Here is a 14,006-nt window from a genome sequence, read left to right on the forward strand (position 1 = left end):
ATACCTTTCTGCAGAAAAAAGTCCCTCTGCAGTGCCTGGAACTGCACTGGATCCTGCAGTAAACATCCCCAGGGAGGATGTACCTGTTTTGTCCCTCCAGAGGTAAATTGCACTTTTTTTCCACTATTAAAACTCGAGTAGCTGCAGTTGATTCTAAACAGCTTTATTGAAAAATAAGCAAAAATAACTGTGTGTCAGGATAAGGGACATGTAGCTGCAGGTCGTGGCATGGTCTTGCTGCTGCCACTGAGCAAGTCAACTTGAGAGTGAAGCTGATTTAGGAGGAGGCATCAGCAGGCTGGGTAGAAGCTGTGCTGGTCAGTTTCTTAGTGTGGCTTTTCTTCTTCCAGGCTCAAGACAAAATCAAATTCATCTGTGTTGAAAAGGTAAGGAAGAAAAAGCCATAAGTGGAACTTCCATGTTCTCTGAGTGAGGGCTGCCTCTCAGAGGGAATGGCACCAGGAGTCCAGAGAAGAAGGTTCTTACCTTGTGTCAGTGGTTGGATGGAAAGACGTTGTCTTGTGAAGAGCATCATGTTCTTCAGGGGGCCTCCATCTGCTTTATGAGCCAGGTGGTGAGCCTTGATTTCAGAAAGGGGGATGAATCGTTTTGTCATCCGCACAAACTGGACATCCACCTGGGAAGTGATGGGCAGCAAAGGAGCATGGTTGGAGCAGGACACAGTCTCCAGATGTCACATGGGCTCTTTGGGGGGGGGGATGAAGCTTTTAAGCTGAAGCAAATGATGGGCACTACCTTATAATGGTAGGAAAGCTTCTCCTTGCTCAAGGCTAGAAGAACTTTCAAGTATTTCTGGCAGGTGATCTGTTTATATGAATCTTAGCACTGTGCACTAGCAACATCCACTCATGTTGTCACAGGCAGTACACAATGAAGATGTGGGATGTAGCCACCCTGCCAACAGTGGCTTCCCCATCATTTAGCATGCCTCAAAACTACAGCTTTGTTTGCTGTAGACTGACAGTGGCACTTAAAAGATGTTTGTTCTCTTTCCTAACCCAGAATTCTGCATGCACCAAGGTCAGCTCTGCATCCAAGTAAGATTTGAAAATGTAGGGAGATAAATTTTGGCAGCCTTCTGGAAGAGACAGGGGAAAAGGGAGAGGAAACCTCTCTCTTGAGAGAGAAAGCCAAGCTAGGCCAGAAGCTTAAGATGATAAGCAATACAATGCAAAGAGACTTCTGCCTTCACTGGGCTTGCACACAAAGCTTGCAACAGCTGTCTTTAGTTTACTACATTACCATGGACCACTTGGGGTTCTCTTTTCTGCTGGAGGAATCATAATGAGGATCCTTCTGATCAAACTGTGTGTGATCAGGGTATGCCTCCTTTACGATCTGAAGCAGAAGGGGAGAAGAATGTGAGACAAGTTCCCATCAGTTAAAAACTACTGTTGGCAAAGGGTATGAAATGCCCTCGAGCAAGCTGTGCCAAGACACAAGAGAGAATCCTGGTGCAAAATTCAGCCTTGCTTTCCCTGAACTCCATTCCAATGGTGAGATGTCTTCCCTTTCTTGTCATGTCTTGGGTTGAAGCACTGAAGAGCAAGTGTGGCTGTGAAAGAAGCACTATCACCTCTTTGGAGAGCAATGTGGAAGGAGAACACACAGCAGAGGAAAATGGGGAAGATGATGATGGTCTTTGTGAGGAGTTCTTCTCTTAAAGGAAAAGTTTTCCTGTGCCCTAGGCTTTATACTGCTGCCCTGCAGGCTCAAGCTGACTAGAATGTAGTGATTCATATTTTAATCAGAGTGTGGATCAACACTAGACTTGGCTGGAAGTGCTCTGAAATGTCAGCGGGGAAGCAGCAGTTTGGTTCCATTTCCCTGAGGAAAGGAGCCTGAGTCAGCCCTGCTGGCTGTGCACCACTGAGCCTGGGTGCCCTGGGCTCACTCCTGCTCTGACTGGACAACCTCTGCACTCTGGTGCTGAGACAGAAGTAGGGCTAATGAGCTGTTTGATAAGCCACAGGTTATTACTTTCCCTCCCTGCCCCCAAAACACAGAACAAGAAAGAGGCACTCACCTTGACAATGCCAACGATGCCAGGCTCTTTACAGTTGCTGTGGTAGAAGAAGGCCTGCTGCCCAAGTTTCATGGCTCTCAGGAAATTCCTTGCCTGTCAGGTGTTAAAAAGAGACGTTGAGCTCTTTGTATCAAGCTCTCAGGGTTTCATTATGAGCAAGCTAGGAAGAAGAACTGACACCAAGAGAGGTGTATGTGCTTCAGAGCTGCTCAGGTAAGGTTTCCTACAGTTGTCCAGATGTTTTGTGCTGCAGTGAAATGCACTATAAACAAGGCTGCAGAGCAAGATCCTGTGGATTAGAAGGTATGTAGGAATTCAACTGCTCAGCCACCCTTGTTCAGAGATAGCAGGAGACCTGGGTTAGCTGCCAGCAAACAAGCAGCAGAGCAGATCATACACAGAGGGGAAGCACATATAGTAGGGGGATCATAGTGCTCCTTACCTGGTAGTTCCTTACTCCATCCCAAAAGGTTGTCTGATTGGGCTGGGCTTTCAAGTCATCAATGCTGAACTGCCAGATGGAAGGAAAATACAGGTTAATTTCAGGAGGCAGTCTGATCTTGACTGTCTCTTTGTGCCTGCACATCTGTTCCTAGCAGCTCCTTCAATTCTAGCACAAACTTGACAGTTTTTTGGTTCCCACAGTGGCTAAAGAAAAGCCTTCCCAAAGGAGCAGGATCTGAAATAGATGTTGCCTCTGCTACCAACAGCTAAGCAACCTGAGGGCCCTGACTTCCTCTTTTATCACAAGTATCAAACCCCAGGCTTGTCTCTCTGGAAGAGAACAACATTATGTCTATTTCCAGTAGGACACGTTTTGTTTTTTTTTTAAAATGACAGGATAGTGTTAATATTGCAAACAATCTGAATGATCTGCTCCTCAATGTTCAGGCACAGGGTGTCAGTGCTTACTTTCACATCCACTCCCTTCTCGAGCCTGCTCTCAGGTTCTGATTTCAGCAGCCAGTGACAGTAAGTTATCTTGCTTTCTTCCCCACCCGAGTCAGATTCTTTTGTCTTCTTCCAGTTCTTCCATCCTGACTTTGAACTCCCAGCTGGAGGTTTTGTGGACTTCTCTTCTTCCTCCTTATCCGAAGTCTCCTCCTCAGTTTTGGCCATTTTAGCATCAGGCTCTTTTTTATCTTAAAAGAAACAATTAAAAAAAAACCCCAACACATTCAGCTAAAACATAGTTAAATTTCCCATAAGGACTGATGCTGAAACATTTGTAGTTGCCCAAGCTGGTTTCACACACTGGTATCTGACTGCAGCAGAAGTTTGGTGCACTCCAAATGTCATGTGGAAGATAGTTCTGCACCAGTGTTTGAGTATCTCTAGTTTGCATCTGAAATTAGGATACATTTCTTTCTTGTGGTGTTCACAAATGTAGTTTATTAGTCATAGTTAATCACAATAAAAAGCCAGGATAACCCATGATACTCACACAAAGTGTAATTGAATTTTTTTTATTATTAATTGCTGAGTAATCAGCTGCAGCAACTAAGTTGATTTAGGTGAGTAACAGGAAAATTCAGCAGCAAAGCAAGCTATTCCAATTCCTGCAGTAGCTGGAAACCTTAGATTAAGGGGCAACTGCACTATCTGTTCACAGGGGGTCTACATCCCTGTTTATCCAGGGCCCAGACAGCAAAAAAACAGTTAAGAAGAGATTAAAAGGTAAGAAGGTGGTTATTTCCTGGAGTCAGTTAAGCAGATGAGTGGCATGGAGAAGGCTAACTGTGCAGCTTTTTCATCTCACACCTTAAACACCACATCATGTTGTCTCCAGTGCCAGGTGTGGGGTTTTTGGCAGCTGGTACCACATGGGTTTCCTGGCTATACTTTGAGGGACCATCTCTTAACACACAGGACCCAAAAGCTCTTCATCAAAGGGCACGAGTTACACTGAACCACCTTGCCCTGAGAACACCTCGTGGTCCCTGTGGCAGACCCAGCAGGCTGGTCTCAGTCACACATGGATGCTCAGCCCGTTTTTGGGGAGGAAGTGCTGTCTGCAAGGCGTGGCTTTGAAAGACAGACCGTTAAGATGTCTGTACTTTCACTACAGCTTGGCACCTCAAGCAAGACATGCTACATCGGTGTGTCAGCACAGACCTGCTACTGCTCCTTTGTCCCTCTTTCTGCTCGGCCAAGGCATCTCTGGGTGATTTTCTGAGCTTCAGAAGAGAAGCTTCTGCTCTGAGAAGCACCTGGGGGAGGAGAGAAGAAGAAAGAGTTACTGCTTATTCAGGCAAAAGCAAAAGCACAACAAAAAACAAACAAGAGGGAGCTGAGAGAACAGCAGAAGCTGCAGAGGGAGTGGGAAATAAAGGTTCTTCCTTGAGCTCAGCCATTTCCTCGCTCCGTGGGGACCACACCCGCGGGGGCAGGCAGGCCCTGCCGATGGACACCAGCAGGAGGGCAGCTGCTGGAGGGAAGGCCCGACGGCGTTTCAGTCCCTCTCCGCTTCTGGAAGAGGCAGAGCAGCTTGCCTGCAGCGCTCGGCCCGAGCAGGGGCGGCTGGCTCTGCCTGTTGCTCCTTCCCGTGGGGACCAGGGGACGAGCGGGCTGCTCCCAGCCCGGCAGTGACTCGGCTCCCAGCTGGCCTCCTGCTGGCCAGCCGGCATCAACTTTTCCACCTTCCCCGCCAAGCTTCTCCCACCTCCCCACCCCCTCCTCCCCCCGTCCCCCAGGCTGCCCCTCACCGCCTCCTCGGGGCCGGGGTGGGATGAAGGATGCTCTGCCTGGGCGCGGGAGGAAACTAAAACCTCTCGGCAGCGGTGCCCGTTATGCAAAAAAAATTAAAATTAATTAAATAAATGAAGGCCTGGCCTTGTCGTGTGTGGCTTCGCTTCCCGCAGCCACCGCGAGAGGAGGCTGGCAGGGCAAGGACTACAGCTCCCAGCCCGCCCGGCGCGGCCATGGCGTGGCGAGCGGCCCCGCGGCTGCTGCGGCCGCTGCTGCCCCCCGGGAGCCGCCGCGTCGCCTCCTGCATCCACCGTAAGGTCCCCCGGGGAGCGGGGAGGCAGAGCGGGAGGTGCGGGACCCCTTTCCCGGCGCCCGTGTGCCGGGAATCAGCCCTTCCCCTCGGCTTCCCTTCTCTTGGAATCTCCCCCCCCCCCCAACCCTACCCCCGGGTGGCTGGTTTCCCCCCCACCTGGGTGAGGGTGGGTTGTTGGGTGGGTTGGGAGTGGTTGTTTCAGGAGGAGAAGAGGCTGGGCAGGGGTTCTCCAGGGTTGCCAGACGCTGCCCCGGATTGTTGACATGTCGTCCCCCCTCCCCCAGCAGGGTTAGGCTTGAAACGGCAGCACCGAGTTGGGTGGTGGGGTTGATAAGGTCGGGAAGTCATGCAGGGGCACCTGGAGAAGGTGGGGAACCTGGGGAGGTTTCCAGGTCCTGCAGCTGGGCAAGCAGAGATCCCAGCGCAGGCTGGAGAGCAGCCCTGTGGAAAAAAAAAAAAAGACCTGGGGTACTAGTGGATCAGAAGCTGCAGCCCACAGGGCCAAGCACATCCCGGGTTGCATGGAAAGAAGCGTGGCCAGCAGATGGAGGGAGGTGATTCTGCCCTGCTGCCCTGGTGAGACCTCACCTGCAGCTCTGCATCCAGCTCGGGAGCCCCCAGCACAAGAAGGGTGTGGATCTGTTGGAGCATGTCCAGAGGAGGGCAACCAAAATGATCAGAGGGCTGGAGCACCTCTCTGACGAGGACAGGCTGAGGGAGTTGGGGTTGTTCGTCCTAAAGAAGAGAAGACTCCAGGGGGACCTTACAGTGACCTTCCAGCACTTGAAAGGAGCCTGTAAGAAGGCTGGGGAAGAGCTGTTCTCAGGGCATGTAATGATAGGACAAGGGGTAATGGTTTTAAGGCTAGATTTAGGTTGGACATTAGGAAAAAGTTCTTTAATATGAGGGTGGTGGATCACTGGAAAGGTGGTAGGGGCCCCATCCCTGGAGACATTCAAGGTCAGGCTTGATGGGGCTCTGAGCAACCTGTTCTAGCTGGCAATGCCCCTGCTCCCCTGCTTATTATTAGGAGGTTGGACTAGTTTCCCTTTATAGGTCCTTTCCAGCCCAAGACATTCTATGAGTCTGTGGATTTTAGGAGAGAAACTAACAAAACAATGTTGGATCTACATGCAAATGAAGCCGGAATTTTCAAGTGCAGGATGTAACCAACACTTTAGATGCTGTTTCCAAAGGGCTGCTTTATTCATTGCTTGCTTCTGAGTGTCACTTCTTTGAAGCTCCAGGACTGTGTTCTTGTATTTCTACAGCACAGACCTAGTGAGATGGACTGACAGCTGACATGGACTGTCAGTCTCACAGTGCAGTTAATGCTGAGTAGACTGAGATACTTGGGACTTCAGGTTCCTTTTCTCCCCAGAAAGCCTTCTCCCTCCTAAAGCCCATTTCCTGGTGGTCCCGAGGAAGAGAGACATGGTCTCTGCAGCAGAGCCCCTGAACTCTTTGTGTGAGTTAAGAGACACTCTGAAATTGTTCAGGGTATAGAAGTAGTGGCAGTGCTTGTTTTCCCACAACTGACACATCTTCTGATCTCTTCCTGCTTTTCCAGCATCCACCGGCCTGACTGAGGAGCAAAAGGAATTCCAAAAAGTTGCCCTTGATTTTGCTGCCAAGGAAATGGCTCCTCACATGGCTGAGTGGGATGAAAAGGTATGACAGCCTCAGGAGGGTTGTACTGCTCACTTTTTCCTCCCGTAAGATGTTGTGATCCTTTGGGTCACATCAGAGGGGCTCCTGCAATAGCTCCTCAGTGCTGTAAAGCTACATGTAGAGACTTTCTTTGAAGTTACTGTGGTAGCTGGGGTGGGAAGCCATCAGAAATACCTTGAAGGTTTCCTAGCCAGGCTAGTCAATCATATGAAACCTGAATTTCATCCTGAAGATGGTATGTATCTGTCTAGGTAGCTGCCTCTTCATCATCCCACACAATTATCTTAAACTCTGCAGAAGTCTGGGACTGGACTTGGTAGCCCAGGTGTACCAAAGGAGATGGAATCTTGAGGGCGAGTTGATCATGAATATTCCCTTGTGATGTGCCAATAGGAAATATTCCCTGTGGAAACAATGCGGAAGGCAGCCCAGCTGGGATTTGGTGGGATCTATGTGAAACCAGACGTCGGTGGCTCTGGATTGTCACGACTTGATACCTCCGTCATCTTTGAAGCTTTATCAACAGGATGTACCAGCACCACTGCTTATATGAGCATCCACAAGTGAGTGTGTCTGCTGAGCAGTGGGTGGAGTCAGCCTGGAAACCACAGTTGTTCTCTGGGATCTAAATCCAGCTGGAGACATCACTGGGTGCTGCTGATGGTGCGAAGTTGGGACCCCAAGTAGACACATTGCTGTGAGGATCCCTGGACAGCAGTAAACAAACAGGCTACAGAAGCTGAGATACCACCAACAAGTAATTTTAGCTTGGTGGCATGCAAGATGGGATCAAGTTCTGGATTTTGTTCCCTGTCTTAATCTGTCTATAGATAGTAACCTGCCTGGAAGAAGCTTCTGTCCTTTGGTTGTGCTGTGACAGAGCCCAGAGACACCAGCTGATGTGGGGGCCCTGTCCTGCTTGTACAGACATGTTCAGTGACAGGCACACTTTGCACAGAAAGATGGAGTGATGATGCCTCCTTCCAGGTGCAGTTTTCCAAAGAGACAGCAGGGCCTAGTGTTGAGGGGAACACCAAGGCTGTTCAGTAGGAGCCTGCTGTTCCACCAGGTCCATGGTGAATGGAAGGCAATCTCCTTCCTTCCAGCTTCTGTGACATATAATTATGTTCAGTTTTGAGGTGGAGCCATATGCTTTCAAACCTCAGGGCTTTTGACTGAACCCTTTGGAGCTTTGTTCTTCTGTTCAGCCAGGGAATTTCTTGTATGACCTGCCTTCCTCCCAGGGCTGTGGTCCTGTACTGTAATGCTGCTCCTTCTCCCCTGTTCCAGCATGTGTGTTTGGATGATTGACACCTTTGGCAATGAGGAACAGAGGCACAAGTTCTGCCCATCGCTCTGTAGCATGGAGAAGTTTGCTTCTTACTGCCTGACTGAGCCAGGTGAGCATCCTCAACCAAGAAGTCTTCTCCCTTCCCTCACTCTTAACCTGGTTTAACTGGGCATGAACAGTGCACGGAGCTGGAGGGGAAAAGTTTCCTTTCACATTCATTTGGGCAGTTCCCGGGGAGTTGGGAAGGGGCAGATGATGATTGCTGAGTTGCTCGTGGTACAAACCTGAGTGTGTCATTGGGTGTGATCCCTGGGAGGCTTTCCAGGCTCTGCAGACCTGCTTCTTCACTGGCTGCTTCCTCACCTCTCCAACAGGGAGTGGGAGTGATGCAGCTTCCCTGCTGACCACAGCTCAGAGGAAAGGGGACACCTATGTCCTGAATGGCTCCAAGGTACCTCTTTGCTCCTCCTAAAGCTGCTGGGTGGCAATGTAGGCAAAGGGGGGCCTGGGTCATCACCATCAACCATAGGAGTTGGACAAGATGATCTTCAGAGGTCCTTTTCAACCCCAACCACTCTGTGATCTTTTCTGTTTCCTGCTGTCTCCTCGTCTCTGTGTATTCTCCCCAGGTAGGACGTGCTCTGCAGAGCCTTCACCAGGGCTTAGTATAGTTTGGTTCCCTAAATATCTCCTGGCTGTGGGGTCTTTGTCCCTCTATCTTTGTACCCCAGCTGCTGCTGCGGGCTCAGGGTCAGCATACAGAAGCCACCCCTTTCTTCTTCTGCAGGCCTTCATCAGTGGGGGAGGTGACACTGATGTCTACGTGGTCATGTGTCGCACAGGAGGCCCAGGCCCCAAGGGCATCTCCTGCCTGGTGGTAGAGAAGGGGACACCAGGGCTCAGCTTTGGCAAGAAAGAGAGGAAGGTAAGAGGCTTGGTTTCTTCCTATGGGCTTGAGGGAAGTGCAGCACAGAGGTGAGCTTGTCTGTGCAAAGCCTTAGGGATCTCTTCTTAGATGGGACTGGAGTCCCAGCCTGGCGTGTTTTTTCCAAGCCAAGTCCAGCTCTGGTGAAGTTTGCCCAATATCCTTCCCTTTGCTAAGTGAAGGATTTTAATCTCAGGAACATCAAGGTTCGTTGGATCTGTGCCTTTTCTCAAATACACGTGTTCCAGTTTCCAAACCACACCGACCACAGGCACTCTGCAGCAGCCTGGCAATGAGACCCAGGGCTGAGAGCAGGTTCTCTGATGCTGTGCTGCTCCTCAGGCAGTCTGGAACGTGCTCTGTTTTCTCTCAGGTGGGCTGGAATTCCCAGCCAACTCGGGCTGTGATCTTTGAGGACTGTGTTGTTCCTGTTGGCAACCGGCTGGGAGCTGAAGGGCAGGGCTTCAGCATTGCCATGAAGGGACTGAATGGAGGCAGGATAAACATTGGTAAGAGGGAGAGCTGGGAGCCAGGGGAGGAGGACTTGGGTCATCTTGTTGCCCCTTTGTGTCAGCTTCATATTCACGCCATGTCCTTGGCTTCTTCCCACCAGCATCTTGTTCGTTGGGAGCTGCTTATGCCTCTGTTCTCCTGGCTCAGGAACATCTCACTGTCCGCAAACAGTTTGGGGAGCCCTTAGCAAACAACCAGGTAACCTCTCCATCAGAGCTGCCCTCCCAGAGCTCTGCTCTTCCTGATCCTGGCTGAACGAACAGCCAGAGGGGCCCTGCCACGTCGCTTCACAGGGTCTTCCCTGGAGAACTCGGGAAGCTTCTCCTGAGAAAGAGCCTGTCAGGCCTGAGACCTGCCTGCAGGTGGTGGGGCTGTGGTTGAGGACCCAGGCCCCTCCGAAGGTGCTGAGCTGTGTCCCCTGGCAGTTCCTGCAGTTCAGGCTGGCGGAGATGGCGACGCGCCTGGTGGCAGCTCGGCTGATGGTTCGCAGCGCGGCGCGGGCTCTGCAGGAGGGACGGGAGGACGCGGCCGTGCTCTGCTCCATGGCCAAGCTCTTTGCTACTGATGAATGCTTCATGGTATGTGACTCGTGCCTCCCCTGGCATCAGAACTACGAGCCTGAGGACCCCCTCTTGGTGTCAGATGTCTTGGTGTCGGGATGTCAGAAAGAAGTTTGACGCTGTAGCAACCCAGTCCCAGGCATGTTCCTTGAGCCAGAAGACTCATTCCAGGTCCAGGATGCTTTTATCTGCACCCTGTAGAGGCTGCAGTATTAACCTCTCCACAGTTGAGGCCTCCTGTGCTTTCAACACTACTTTCTAGGGGACCAAGCAGGGAGACAGGACAGGGAGTAAAGCGTTTTTATTTTCCAAGCATAATAAGCACGTTGCCAGCTGATTGGTCCTAGCTAGCAAGTGGTCTTTCCTAGACCTTTGAAAAATACAGTATTACCACAAAATAGACCCTGGCCCAGGTTGCCCAGGGAAGCTGTGGCTGCCCCATCCCTGGCAGTGCTGAAGGGCAGGTTGGATGGGGCTTGGAGCAACCTGGGCTGGTGGGAGGTGTCCCTGCCCATCCAGGGGGTTGGAACTGGATGGTCTTGAAGGTCCCTTCCAACCCAAACCATTCTGTGATTCTATGAAAATATCCCTGAAGAGAGAAAGCAAGAAGGAAGGAAAAGGAAGGAAAAGAAAGGAGAAGGAGATCTGCACCATGACATTTCCCAGATCATGGTCATTTAGAAGCACTCTACATTTTTGCTATTTATTATGTTTTATGTCCCAGGTTGACAGGTTGACTCATGGAGTCATGTTTCAGTAGAAACCAGAGCCCTGAGCAGATCCCTGGCCTGACCCACCACTAGATGGGGATCTGGCGTTTTGCTTTTTCCATCAGTAGCACCACAAAAGTGCAGCAAAAAAACTGCCTTAGTGAAGTAAAGGATTTCCTGGGTACTTCTATGCTCTCGTGCTCACATAAACGGACCATGAATGTGAAACTGCACTTGGGTAACATGAGAGCACTGAGAGCAGCAGTGATGGGGACAGGAGAGCACCTCGCTGTCACACCAGAGTTCCGGAGATGAGATGAGGTGATCAGAAAGAAACAGTGAGCCCCAGGTTCCTGGGTTCTTACCGAGTTTGCGTCACTTCACCAGAGATGTTGTCTCCTTAGATCTGTAACCAGGCTCTGCAGATGCACGGGGGCTATGGCTACCTGAAGGATTATGCAGTGCAGCAGTTTGTGCGAGACACCCGAGTCCACCAGATCCTGGAAGGTAAGAGACTCTTTTACTGCTGTAGCCATATCCATCTATCCAGTTCTACTCGGTGCCTGGAGCCCTACGAGGGCCTCTCAATGCCCAAGTGAAAAGAAGCACCAGCATCTACCACTTTGAAGCCTTTCCCAAGCAATGTATAGTTGTATTTTGGCCCAACACCTCCTAAATGCCACCTCGATTGGTGGGAAGAGCTTTTCAGTGCTGTACGTTGCAGATCAGGGAACAATTCTTGTTGGGTTTTTTTTGGGGGTGGCAGAATTGGACCCTCTCTTAGCTGCCTTTTGCACCCTTTTTGCTGCAGGTACCAATGAGGTGATGCGGATGATAGTTGCCAGGAACCTGCTGCAGGGCTGAAGCCAGAAGCTAATCTCCAGCCTTAAAAAATCCTTCCTCTGTTACAGCTTGGTCTGTTTCCCTCCCCTGTTCACCAGCTCTTTCCCTGGGAGTGGAGAGGGGGATAACCCACTGGAAACAGCCTTATATTAACCAGCACAGCTGGATGCCACCCCCATGCTGCTGTGCCTGGTGGCATCCTGCAGCCTGCAGATACAAATCACAGTGTGAACACCAGCCTCTTGTCTCCAGTTCTTGCTGATGGGCTGCTTGCCACCCATGCCTCTCAGAAGAGAAACACTAGACCTGTTGGTCACCTCTGCTGAGTCAGGACTGAAACAGGAGCTCCAGGCAGAGGTGCAGCCTCATCCCACAGGATTCTTTTTATCAGTGCAATCTTTACTGCGAGGGAACTAGTGACTCTGTGCTGACTGCACCACTCAAAACAAGTTGCCCACAAGTGACTGCAGCTCCCACCACCAGTGGGGTGCAGTGGCTTTTTAACAAAGGAGCAGGATGCCTGTATCCAGAAAGCACTCTTCTCTTTTCCCAGCACCCCTTTTCAGTGCTCCTTCTCCCCATTCCCACCCCAGACTGGTGCTTCATCTCAAAGCAGCCTTTGCAGTACAGAGGTAGAGATCAAATAACTTTAAGGTTCAGCACAGAAACATTTAACTGTTGCCTCAAACCAGGGCTCCCTGCTGTGGTACAATGGAGGGGGAGTGCAAACATCAGTAAATTCAACTCAGATTTGGAAACAATAAAGCCGTGATGGCAACTTTACTGGGAGTGTCAGGAGCTGTGACAGTTTTCTTCTGTGTATTTCAGGTATATAACTAGAGGTAACAGGAGCTTTTTGAAGTAGGAGGTCACAAAATAATTCAGTGCCTGAGTTTAGTGTCTCTATTAACACCTGTAAATGAACAAGACCCTCTTTTCCCCCTCGGAAGGTGCCTGGTACATGCCAGGTGTCGTGGTTTGAGCCAGGATGAAGCCAGTTCTCCTTTTTAATCTGCTCAAAAGCTTTCTGCAGCTCAGGCCCCCATTTAAATTCCATCTCTGATGGGAGGAATCCCTCAGATAGCAACGGCAGCAGCAGCTTCAGTTTCACCTCTCCGTTCTCCCTCCAGCTGACGCTGCCAGCTGCTGATCTGAACAGCACTGCTCTCTGGTTTGATTGCTGCTCCTGAGTCAAACCGTGACAGCAGGGAAGGGGGGAGCACTCGCAGCAGGCATCGCTGTTTTGGGGTGTCAGGCTTCGCTAGAAGCCAAGCTGCTCCTTCTAGCAGCCCCTCGGCTCTCCTCCGTCTCCTTCCCGCCCTCGCCATCCGAAGGCAATTCCTTCCAGGGCGGAGAGAGCAGCCTGAACCGCTTCCCCTTCTCAGGGGATGCCCTTTTTGCGGTGCCTGCCGCTGTTACCTGCGCAGGGCAGGGCCTGCAGCCCGCGGGGTGCTGGGGTGCGGGGCCCACAGCCTGTGGGGTGCCGGGCTCCAAGCCAGTGGGGTGCTGGGGGTGCCGGGGGGTGTGTAGCCCGAACCCTTTGGGGTGCCGGGTCTGAAGCCTTTGGGGTGCCGGGGATTGTCAGGCCCAAAGTCTTTGGGGTGTCGGGGGGTGTGTAGCCTGAAGTCTTTGGGGTGCCGGGCCCGAACCTTTTGGGGTGCCGGGCTCCAAGCCGGTGGGGTGCTGGGGGTTGTCAGGCCTGCAACCTGCGGGGTGCCAGGGGTGCCGGGCCTGAAGTCTTTGGGGTGCTGGGGGGTGTGTAGCCTGAAGCCTGTGGGGTGCTGAGCCAGAACCCTTTTGGGGTGCCGGGCCTGCAGCCTTTGGGGTGCCAGGGGTGCCGGGCCCCAAGCCTTTGGGGTCCTGGGCCTGAACCCCTTGGGATGCCAGGCCCCAAGCCTGCAGGGTGCCAGGGGTGCTGGGCCTGAACCCTTTGGGGTGCTGGGCTCCAAGCCTGCGGGGTGCCGGGGGTGCCAGGGTGGTCAGGCCCGAAGTCTTTGGGGTGCCGGGGGATGCCGGGGGGTGTGTAGCCCGAAGCCTGTGGGGTGCTGAGCCTGAGTCCTTTTGGGGTGCCGGGCCCCAAGCCTTTGGGGTGCTGGGCCTGAAGTCTTGGGGGTGCCGGGGGGTGTTGCTGGGCCTGAACCCTTTTGGGGTGCCGGGCCTGCAGCCTGTGGGGTGCCGGGCCCCAAGCCTTTGGGGTCCTGGGCCTTTGGGGTGCTGGGCCTGAACCCTTTTGGGGTGCGGGGCCCGCAGCCCGCGGGGTGCCGGGCTGCCCGGTTCCAGCCGCACCTGGCGCGGGCCTTCCCGGGCGCAGCCCCGCCCCGCCGGGCCCATTGGCGGTCCCGGTGCCCCGGGAGGTGCCGGCGGGGCCCGGCCCCGGGGCGGCCAATGGCGGGAGAGCGGCGGGCGGAGCGGCCCGAGGCGGCGGCGGCGGCGTTGGCGGCGGGG

The 14,006-nt window shown here is 52.4% G+C and overlaps 2 protein-coding genes across 4 annotated transcripts; one reads left to right on the forward strand and one right to left on the reverse strand.

Moving 5' to 3' along the window:
- Positions 1 to 147: 147 nt before the first annotated feature.
- On the reverse strand, positions 148 to 4,834 carry THYN1 (thymocyte nuclear protein 1). Of its 2 annotated transcripts, none has more exons than XM_051638370.1 (8): positions 4,753 to 4,834; positions 4,163 to 4,257; positions 2,960 to 3,189; positions 2,490 to 2,558; positions 2,048 to 2,140; positions 1,264 to 1,359; positions 487 to 637; positions 148 to 373 (listed from the first exon to the last, which is right to left on the reverse strand). In XM_051638370.1, exons 2-8 carry the CDS (start codon positions 4,203 to 4,205, stop codon positions 327 to 329), a joined length of 729 nt encoding a protein of 242 aa, XP_051494330.1. In that variant the 5' UTR covers positions 4,206 to 4,257; positions 4,753 to 4,834; the 3' UTR covers positions 148 to 326. The 2 variants fall into 2 exon arrangements, with proteins under 2 accessions (XP_051494330.1, XP_051494329.1); XM_051638369.1 differs by lacking the exon at positions 4,753 to 4,834 and adding an exon at positions 4,540 to 4,700.
- Positions 4,835 to 4,852: 18 nt separating this feature from the next.
- On the forward strand, positions 4,853 to 12,356 carry ACAD8 (acyl-CoA dehydrogenase family member 8). Of its 2 annotated transcripts, XM_051638353.1 has the most exons (12): positions 4,853 to 5,047; positions 6,430 to 6,516; positions 6,619 to 6,719; positions 7,113 to 7,282; positions 8,010 to 8,119; positions 8,385 to 8,461; positions 8,798 to 8,935; positions 9,309 to 9,444; positions 9,549 to 9,646; positions 9,874 to 10,026; positions 11,123 to 11,225; positions 11,530 to 12,356. In XM_051638353.1, the coding sequence occupies exons 1-12, from the start codon at positions 4,867 to 4,869 to the stop codon at positions 11,580 to 11,582; spliced, it is 1,407 nt and encodes a 468-aa protein (XP_051494313.1). In that variant the 5' UTR covers positions 4,853 to 4,866; the 3' UTR covers positions 11,583 to 12,356. The 2 variants fall into 2 exon arrangements, with proteins under 2 accessions (XP_051494313.1, XP_051494314.1); XM_051638354.1 differs by lacking the exon at positions 6,430 to 6,516.
- Positions 12,357 to 14,006: the final 1,650 nt, after the last annotated feature.

This window comes from Apus apus, chromosome 22, assembly GCF_020740795.1.
Source record: "Apus apus isolate bApuApu2 chromosome 22, bApuApu2.pri.cur, whole genome shotgun sequence".
Classification (NCBI taxonomy): domain Eukaryota; kingdom Metazoa; phylum Chordata; class Aves; order Apodiformes; family Apodidae; genus Apus; species Apus apus.